This window comes from Apaloderma vittatum, unplaced genomic scaffold (assembly GCF_000703405.1).
Source record: "Apaloderma vittatum isolate BGI_N311 unplaced genomic scaffold, ASM70340v1 scaffold7464, whole genome shotgun sequence".
NCBI lineage: Eukaryota > Metazoa > Chordata > Aves > Trogoniformes > Trogonidae > Apaloderma > Apaloderma vittatum.
The window spans coordinates 1-9,236 of NW_009713171.1; the positions used below are offsets into that span (position 1 = coordinate 1).

The window sequence follows — 9,236 nt, forward strand, 5'->3', positions numbered from 1 at the left end:
GCGCTTGACGGTTCCCTGAAGCATGAGCCTCCTGCAAAGGGAGTGATTTGGATTTCCCAGCAGCTCTGCTTTCTGGGTTACTTCCTGTCCCATTCTTTAGTACTTTGCTTTTACTTGGATTCCCTGGAGGGTCTGGCCTGAGAGGGTAGCGGTCTTGCTGTTATCGCCCCTCCAACTCGTTAGGATCCCGAGGGACAGTGCCCTTCTTCCCGAGCTGAGATCCCGATTTTAGGTAAATAACGCTTTCCTTCCTAATTTTCGAAGGCTCTTCCTATTCCGACCTGCCTTTGCTTTGGTGTTCAACCATTATCGTTCTCGGTTTCTCTCTTTTTATGTCATTGGGTGGCTCAGTTCTACTTTTATTTTTTTAGGTTTAAGCTGCCTTAAAGGAGAATTAAAAATTGTGACTCCAAAGAACAAAATAAGACAGAAGAGAGAAAACGGCACTCAAAAAAACCCTCAGAAAGGTGATAATTCATGTAGACTCTCAGAGTCATCCTAGACACATGGTTTGGCTGGGGTTGGGGCCTCTTGTGTTTTTGCTGGATTTGAATAGGTAGCATTAGATTTCTTTGTTCTTTTAAAATCTACTTGCTATTGAGCTTTAAAAGTTTGAAAGCTCTGAAGGCTACTTGAAGTATGGTTTCTCTTCTTGTAGCACTTTCTAAATTTAATCTGCAAACATTATCTTGATTACAAATTGCTGTGTCTCCTCATCTGAGGAACGTCGCTTAAAATTACTTCGCTCTGGGTTTTTAAAAGGGTCTTTTCTTAAAGCCTTTTCACAAATGTATGGGTGCAACACCGGATTTGTTTCTGCTCTGATTCTAAAAGCTTTATTGGAGTAGGTCATGGCAATTGCATTATGTTGGTCATAGCTAAGTTTTGCATGGAGTTTGTTTTTTTTTTCTTCTGAAGCATTGTAATGGAGCTGCACAAATTGAAATTCATTTAGTAGGATGATTTTTGTTTACAAGTACTGATTTTTTTGGGGTTGAGATCACAAAAGAAAATAATGCTGTCAGATGCTTAAGGGAAAAAATGAAAGGAGTCATCAAAAACTGAATCCTACTGGTAGGAGGAAGGTTCGCTTTCAGGGGGAAAGCAGTTCGTAGGGAGAATTGATTGTTTTATGTGGTAAGATGAAGAGATGGGCTCTAGAAGGAGAGAGTGGGGGGGTGAATGATGTCAGTCAGCCTTTTTCTGCATCCTACTGTTAACATGCTCCAAATGGAGTTTCCGCATGTTCTTTTAACGCGGAGTGTGCCTTGAATCCGTTCTAATCTGTTTCAAATGTAGATGAGTTTTTGGTATTTTGGTAAATATATCCTCTATACCTGTCATTCTGGCCTCTGTAATGTTTTTAGAGATATCATTGACTGTACCAGAAGGTTTTCCTCGTCAGCAATAAATTATTTTTTAGCGTTAGTTGCAGGGGACAGAGCAGTACCTGTTGCCAACAGACTGGGTCCAGGGTGGATCACTTTTCTAATATAGGTGTGACTGTGACATGTCAAAGATTAAATAGAAAGTCCTCCTGTAACACAAGCTCGGCAAATTCTGAAATGCATTTTTGCAAGTACAGGGAAGAAATAATCCAAGTTATTTTGGTAGCATACTGCAAAACCACGAGCGGTAGTATAACGTGTAGACATGCCCAGTGCAATTGCAGGAGGAATTTTTGTGCTAATAGGTGAGACAGATTAGTACAAATTGGTGGTGCGGTTATGGCACACGCAGTTCATCCAAAGTTGGTTTGTGATAACACCCTCTTTACAACCCATCCAGTGCATCTAATGGCAGGGCCTGCATTAGCGTTGCTATTCCAACAGGACACCTCTTGGTGCCTTTAAGTTGTAAGCTCTTTGGGATTTACTCATGGAAGGAAATTTAAGTTTTCATTTGATTTGTGAAGCTCCTTCCTATTGTGAAATGCCAGTGCAGCAAAGTTTGATTCGGATGCAGGGACTGGAAACTAAAGAATTAGCTTCTGGCAGAGATTTGTACATGGTCAAAACAAGGAACGGAGAAAAATGACATGCTGAAGTCTGCTCTTGATCTCTGGAAGACATGCAGCATATTGCAAGATATCTTGCCCCTTAGATAAAGTTGCACATATTTATTTTTTTTTATCTTGAGGCTATATACTCATTTTGGTTTTGTTTTGCTTATTGTGAATTCTGAACTCGTAAAGGAAATGTGCTGTCTGAGAGGCTGTTTTCTGTTTTTCCAGCATTTGCTTATGGAATGATGCTATCACAGTGAAAAACTTGCATTATCCGCCCAAGTCAGCCTGTGGATTTTATCCCGTTGGGTTCTTTTAGGCTACAGTAAAAAGAAATGCAGAGCAAATACGAGTCTTCCAGATATTGTTGGATGAAATAAACTCTATAAGCAGCACTCATTTTTTTCATAACCTGTGCTATGAGTATTAGGGCTGAAGTGACTGCTTTGAAGTGGTTTGAATTAGCCATTCTCTTGTGCTTCTGTCGTTCTGTGACATAGATGTTTGGATTCTTTAATGATTAGCAAGTCGTGTTAAAAATATACATCTTGCACGTGAACGCTTGCTACGAATTATTACTTTTAAGGCTTAGCTTTCATCTGACTTTCCCTGTTGAAAACTTTTAATTAACAGCACCAGTGTGAGAAGGGAGGCTGTATTTTATGCTTGGCACAAAGAGGATCTCCAAGCATGCTGCAGAGCACAAGCTCCCTGCAGGTTGTCACCGCACATCTTGAGGGAGGAGAGTTGTGGCTGTGCGAAACTCTTGCAGCACTCTCTGCTCAAAAAGATCCATAAGGCCTTGCTTTAACACTAGCAGTGAGGTCTCAGTTTGGAAGGATTTGCAGTGTTTTCTTCACCGGGCTCTGCTGGTGGTTAAGGTTGCCAATGTACAGGTGGGAATTTTGAGGATGGTTGATAGCTGATGGTTGCCAGTGCTGTTCTGAAAGTGAGATCTCTCTTGCTCTCCAATTTGCAGCCCTGAAGCTGAACTGGGCGATTTCACTAATTCTTCATCAGGCCCAAAAGTCAGACTTCACAGCCTCTCTGTGAAATGGGTAATAGTTGGTAAAACGGTGACTCTTTACTTCAGTTTCAGCCACCTGCGGAAGGTAACGACACAACAGCTGCTTATTAGTATATAACACCGCCAGTGAGCATCACACAGTGCTGTAAACACCTGAAGTTGGTGGAAGACTCTTTGATTAACTCTCGTAGTTATTTTAAACTTAGTGTGTCCAAGCTACACGATGGCATTACAGGAGCTCTGGTGAGAAATGTGTAACTTTTAATGACCACTTACGAAGAGTGCAAGCTTCTTTCCTTTGAAGTAGCAGTTCCTCCGTGATGTTTTAGATTCATGTGCTGTTAACTCGTTGCTTTCAGACCCAGCAGTTCGTGTGTGTTTCTTGGAGATTTTTGTCTGAGCCGCTTGGATACTTTGCTTGATGTCTGTCTGGGATGTAGGATAGAACATCTACCAGTAAATATATCCAGGATTGTAAGGCACTGTGAAATTTTAGTATTTCCACATGTTATTTGCAAATTTTACAGCTGCGATACGAGAACACGAGTAATGATGCGATTGCTTGCCTTACTCTCTTGTCTGAAGAGCTCCTGAAATAGGAAGCTGAGTGACATACAAAAGATGACAGTCACATTTAGTTCCTTTGTCACACACGTATTGACCATTTTTAAAATGCCATTTGAGTGAGAACACATCTAGCTTGTTTGAGTTTTGAAATGGGTGGGAGAAGTGTGTTGTGAGAATAATGAATGCTAATGTGATTATCCTTATTCCAGTGGGCAGGCTTTTTTTGTTGTTGATTTTATTTAAATGTCTTGGCATACTTTAACCACAGACAACTAGGATCTACACTGATTAGGTTTATGCTAGATATTAAATGTCGTGTATTGTCAAGATGTAGGCTAACATCAGTAAATTATGGTCCTTATTCTGCTCTTGGATAGGTCATCTTAGGGCTTAGAAATCAGGTCTATCTGCTAGCTCATCTGAATGAGCAAAATACTGTATTATAAGGTCTCACTTTTTGTACCAACCTTGAACTTTCTGTAAAATAAGTATATATATATGTTGGAATTAATTTTCCACATGATGTTTGCAGTGACTTTAACAAAGTGACAGGCTGATGTAGAAAAGTCTAAGATCTCTTTGACGACATGAGATGTTATCAATAGATAATGAAGATGTTTATCTTCTTTTTTTTAGTGTGCTACTTCTATGACAGTTATTAGTATTTTAAACAAAGTTTGTTAAGTCATTGAGTAAGTGAGCTTTACTTTCACTAAATATGACTTCTTTTTATTAAAGTTGCAGATCTTACTCTTGCCATATGCAGCTAATTTTCCTTTGGGGGGAAAAAAGCTTGTTACTTTTTTAGTGGAGCAATCTGTTACCTTGTCTGTAGTCTGTGAAGTCAGTGCAATTCTAATTTGCATCAGCTAATAAAAAATGTGTGGGTTTTAAAGTGAAAATCATGCAAAAATTTAGAAAGGAAAAAAAAAGGTGAACTAACGACTGATCATCTATGCAAAAAAAACAAGGCTAGAAATGTGATCAAATTAGGTCATGGCAGTGCAATTTTGTGCAGGGCTGTGAGCGTATCTGCAGACCTTGTGTGTTTTATCTTGGGAAGCAAAGCTCCTGCAAAATGTGCGTAAGAGGGATGAAGAGAGCTTTTTTTTTCATCCTCCTCTTCTGAGCTATCATTGGGAAAGCAAGATTTTATGTTGCATTAAGTGACAGAAATTTTAACTTAAGCTAAAAGCTGTAAAGTTCATCTAATTGCACTGGTGCAACTCATTTGTAGAAGAAACAAGTCACAACTGGCTTTGTGTGATCTGTACAATGAAGTAATTAGTGCTTATATTACTTATTATACTATTGCAGCGATAGTTTTTAATTTGAAGAAAAGGGTGAAGATTTTTGACGTGGTGGTATTGCTTGTACTGTGAAGGGATCTCGATGTGTTTGAAGCACAGTGTTTGTTAGCGTGATCCCTCATGTGAGCAGGAGATAACGGTCTGGTGGTGCCAGAGGTTTAGTTAAAGGATGGAGAAGTTGGTGCTCTGCCTTGGCAAATTCTGTTCTTTAGATAGGGAAGTATAGATGGGATGGAGATTTAAAGAGGAAAAAAAAAAAAAACACCAGAAAAAAATCCTCGAACAACCAAAAAAAGCCCCACAAAAATGTGTTGGGAGGAACTAAATGGATCCTGAAGGTTTTTCCTGGCATCTGACTCCCACAAGGAGATGCTGAGCAGTCAGGCAGAAGTACCTACTGTAACCTTTGCATCCATTCTTGTTCCGTGGCAGGAGCAGGTAGACGTAATCCTTAGAGAAGATTTTAGACTTCAAGGTTTACTCCGGAGAGGAAGTGCACCTCTTGTTTCTCTTGTCTTCCATAAAGTATTCTCTGTAGCATTTTCCTCACCTGGCAGAAGCAAAGTCTCCCCACCTGAACCTCTGGAGGACTGTCTCATAAGGCAAGAAAACACAGTTCAGGGCCTTTAACTACATTAAAATTGAGCATTCTAGCGCAGGTGCAAAGTAAAAGTAAGTAAAGCTCTCACTTCTTCTCTTCGCAACTAATAAGAAATATTCTTTTTAAGGGGTAGCAGGTGGTTTGACACACATGGGCGGACGAGATTATGAATAGTGAAGGCAAAGAAGAATGGGACATCCATCAGAGAGTAGCAACCTCCTATAAGGTAATTCAGGAACACGTTGAATTTATCCTGTCGTACTTGCAAAGTCAGTTAAGTAGTTGTTGTTGTTGTCCTCCGTTTTCACGGCACTGTACAATCATTTTAGCCAAGAATGCATAGGTGGGTTTTTCCCCCTCCTCTGCTTCGTTTAGTTTTTGCACTTGCATGGAGAAAGCCGATATGTAGCAATCCAAGTGCATAGTGTGTTCTGAATGAGATTGATTACAGTTGCGCAACATTAAATATTAAATGCCAAATGGCTAATGACTTCCAATAGTCCTCCTTCCCTTCTCCAAAGATTGATGCTGTAAACGGGGATTTGCAAACAGGAATTTTAAATAATCTATGGAGCAAAAGTGAAAACGTCTTTGAAGCTCGTATGTACCTAGAACTATCCTGAAACCTTTAATATTACAGTTAAGTATTCTTGTAATTTGAATTTTGTTGCTTGCCGTAGGGGCGAGATAGAAGAGTAGATATTTACAGAAACTGCACAAGTGTTAAAAGGAGCTGCTTATGCCTGACTTTTGTCTTCTGCTTTGTATGTTTTAGTACTTATGTACTTTAGTACTAGCTAATTTGAATAAGCTCTGCTAGTCACATGCAACATATGGGGCCAGTGCCAACTTTTTATAATGCTGCATTACAAATATACCCACCAGCTGAGAAGTGTGATAGAAAGAGCTTTGCTTTCTCTTAACCAACTGTCTTCAGAGATAGTTGCAGGGGGGAAACTGCTGGCCCCTAAAATGAGAAATCCCGTTTTGCTTCATCTGTTTAGTCATCCTATCTCTTTCTGTAGCATTTTTAGTGGAAAGTCTCCTTGCCTATGGCAGGAGGGTGGAAGCTAGATGATCTTTAAGGTCCCTTCCAAACCATTCTGTGATTTTGAGCTACTAGTTTGACCTTGTTTTTCAGGATAATGTGAGATCTTTCAAGTATTAGTCCTTTATGAGAAAGGGCTGTAAAAATGGCAGTAGAAAGTTTTGTTTATATTAACTTTTGATCAGATATTCTCAGTTTGAGAGAAGAGTTTTGATATATCAGTTTTGTACACATTCAGAAAGTAGAGCTCAAGGGGCACACTGAAATTTTTACTTATTTTAAGGATCTCCCCCTGACTCATTATCAATTAGATACTTGGTGTTTACCTGTAAATCCAAAAAAAAAAATTATCTCTTTCCTGTAGTTGGAATTCCAGTAACAGTACTGTTAGTGGTGTGATCCAGAATGAAGTCAAGCTTACTGTTTTGTAGGTGAGCATGTTCTGAAGTGCTAATTGGAGTTTAGAAAAGAGCTTAGCAAAAGCTTATTAGAGTCAATAGAAATACTTCCATTGTCATCAGATTAATCAAGTTTGATTTTTGGAATATGCTGCAAAAGCTGAACTATTGAGTTAGCACTTGCCAGTTTGTAAATCCCCTTTTCTTCCAGTGTCAGATAATGGAGTTCATACTCTAAAACAAAACAAAGCCGGTGCCTAAGCCGTGTATAACCTATTGAGCTAAAAAGTCTTCTTTCATAGCCCTGTGCTGGAACAGTGATTGTTGCCATACATGGTAAGTTGAAGCGTTTATAAATGTCAAAGCCAGGCGTTTGCTGTATGTTATTTCCATATTTGCAGTGTAAGTAGGGTCATTGTAGCCACCTGTTAATTATGAGTTTATATCTCTCCAAGAAGCAGGCGAATAACTTCTTTGCAGTGGGCACCACTAGGTTACAGAAGAGTGAAGAGAGAGCTCTGCCTTTATCTGGGAAGTTGGCAGTGATTGATGTTTTCACTTTTCTCTTGTCTGTGTGCATATCTGGATCACAGGAAAATAAGGGCCTAGTGGGATATGGGGAGTTGATTGCAATGTCTTTTGAGTGACCTGTGAATCGTGGGGATCTGGAAATCCTTATGATATTTACGTAAAAGAAGGTTTAGGTGATGGTGTGGGTTGACATCCTAATAAAACAAGGCTGCCCTAAATTTTAAGTTTTGCTTAAAATTCATTTCCATCTTTAGAACTTTTCCTTGTACTTTAACTTTGCTTAATTTTACAGGAGTTAAAATACATTCTTCTTTCTCCTTTTTCTCTTCTAGTCCTGTGTTAATATCCATTGTAGTAGTTCTTGAATATTTTCTGAGACTACTATTGCTCAGCATTACCTTTCTTATGCCCTGCTTTTATTCTCTTTCTTCTGCTACTCCTTTCCATTCCAGGAATACCTGTTGATGGGACATGATACACGATGAATGTGAAAACGTGAAACACTTGACAGACTTTGTGTACTATAGAAGAATCCCTAAATACTTGTTGTGGGGGTTTTTTTTCTTATCCCCAGCTGGGTAGCAAGTAGAGCTGCAGACTGGTACAATTCAAACAGAGCATGGAGTAGAGTACTTCTTTCTTTATTTCTCAATATATTCTTGTATCTAGGCTCTTTTACCAGCTATTTTAGATAGGCTTTTGGCCCAGCTCTCTCATACACTGTATCAAGGTAATTATAAGCTGAATTGTTCAGGTATGTGTTCTCACAGAGTTTGAAAGGGCTTTATTAACTGCACTTACATGTTTTCAGGTCTCATGTATTATCATCTTTGTGTTTGATTTTTGGAATATAGAGGTTCTTTGCAGTCTTTATGTAATAATAAAGAAGGCCGTAAGCCAAAATACAGACGGTACACTCTTAATGAAAAAATGGAGAAAAAGAAAAAAAGAAAATACAAGTTTTCAGTCTGAATGTTAGTTACTAATATTGATGTGCAGTAGGTCACATGACTTATATTAGTAAGATGAAAATGTTTTCACTGAAGATAAAGATCATGTATTTGTACAGCAAACCCAAGTATATCGTAGTTCAGGTGCTCTAGCAATGCAGTGCTGTTTCATGCAACAGTTTACATCATCTATTTAACAAGTATCTTTGGAGTTAATGACACCAACCATGTTGTGATTTTTTAAATGAATGTTGAGTTCTAGAGATGTTTTGGCTTTGCTTATTCGTCAGGTGCTTTAATTGTGGACTGTTACTTAATGTCATTTCTGAGGAAGATGTCTGCTATTTATAATGTACAAGTGTCTGTGCCTTTCGCAGTTCAGCGATGTGAACCACTTACTATAATTTTGCTAGCAACAGTGAGATTGGTTTTTATCCTATGTTCAAGATGACTTTGCTCTGCATATAGAGTGTAAATCTTGGCATTGCTTTTCATTGGTGTTGACTCTTTTTTTCTAGATATCTCTTTCCTGCTCCCTGTCCTAACTTATTCATGCTTTATATTGATTCAAGGTGACTAGTGTGACCTCATGACGCTTCTGTAAAAGCCAGATTCAGCTAGGATGTTACACCATCACTGTCGGAGAAACCCTGAACTACAGGAAGAGTTGCAGATTCAGGCTGCAGTTGCTGCTGGCGATGTTCACACCGTACGCAAGATGCTGGAGCAGGGATACTCTCCAAATGGTCGAGATGCCAATGGCTGGACCTTGCTTCATTTCTCTGCAGCAAGAGGGAAA

The 9,236-nt window shown here is 39.1% G+C and overlaps 1 protein-coding gene across 1 annotated transcript in view; it reads left to right on the forward strand.

Annotated features, from left to right (window-relative positions):
• The first annotated feature begins 9,059 nt into the window (after positions 1 to 9,059).
• The window catches only part of LOC104273064 (ankyrin repeat and SOCS box protein 7-like), an 18,276-nt gene continuing 18,099 nt past the window's right edge, over positions 9,060 to 9,236 (forward strand). Inside the window, 1 exon segment of the mRNA XM_009868261.1 lies at positions 9,060 to 9,236. Within this exon segment, the coding sequence (XP_009866563.1) occupies positions 9,060 to 9,236 (177 nt within the window).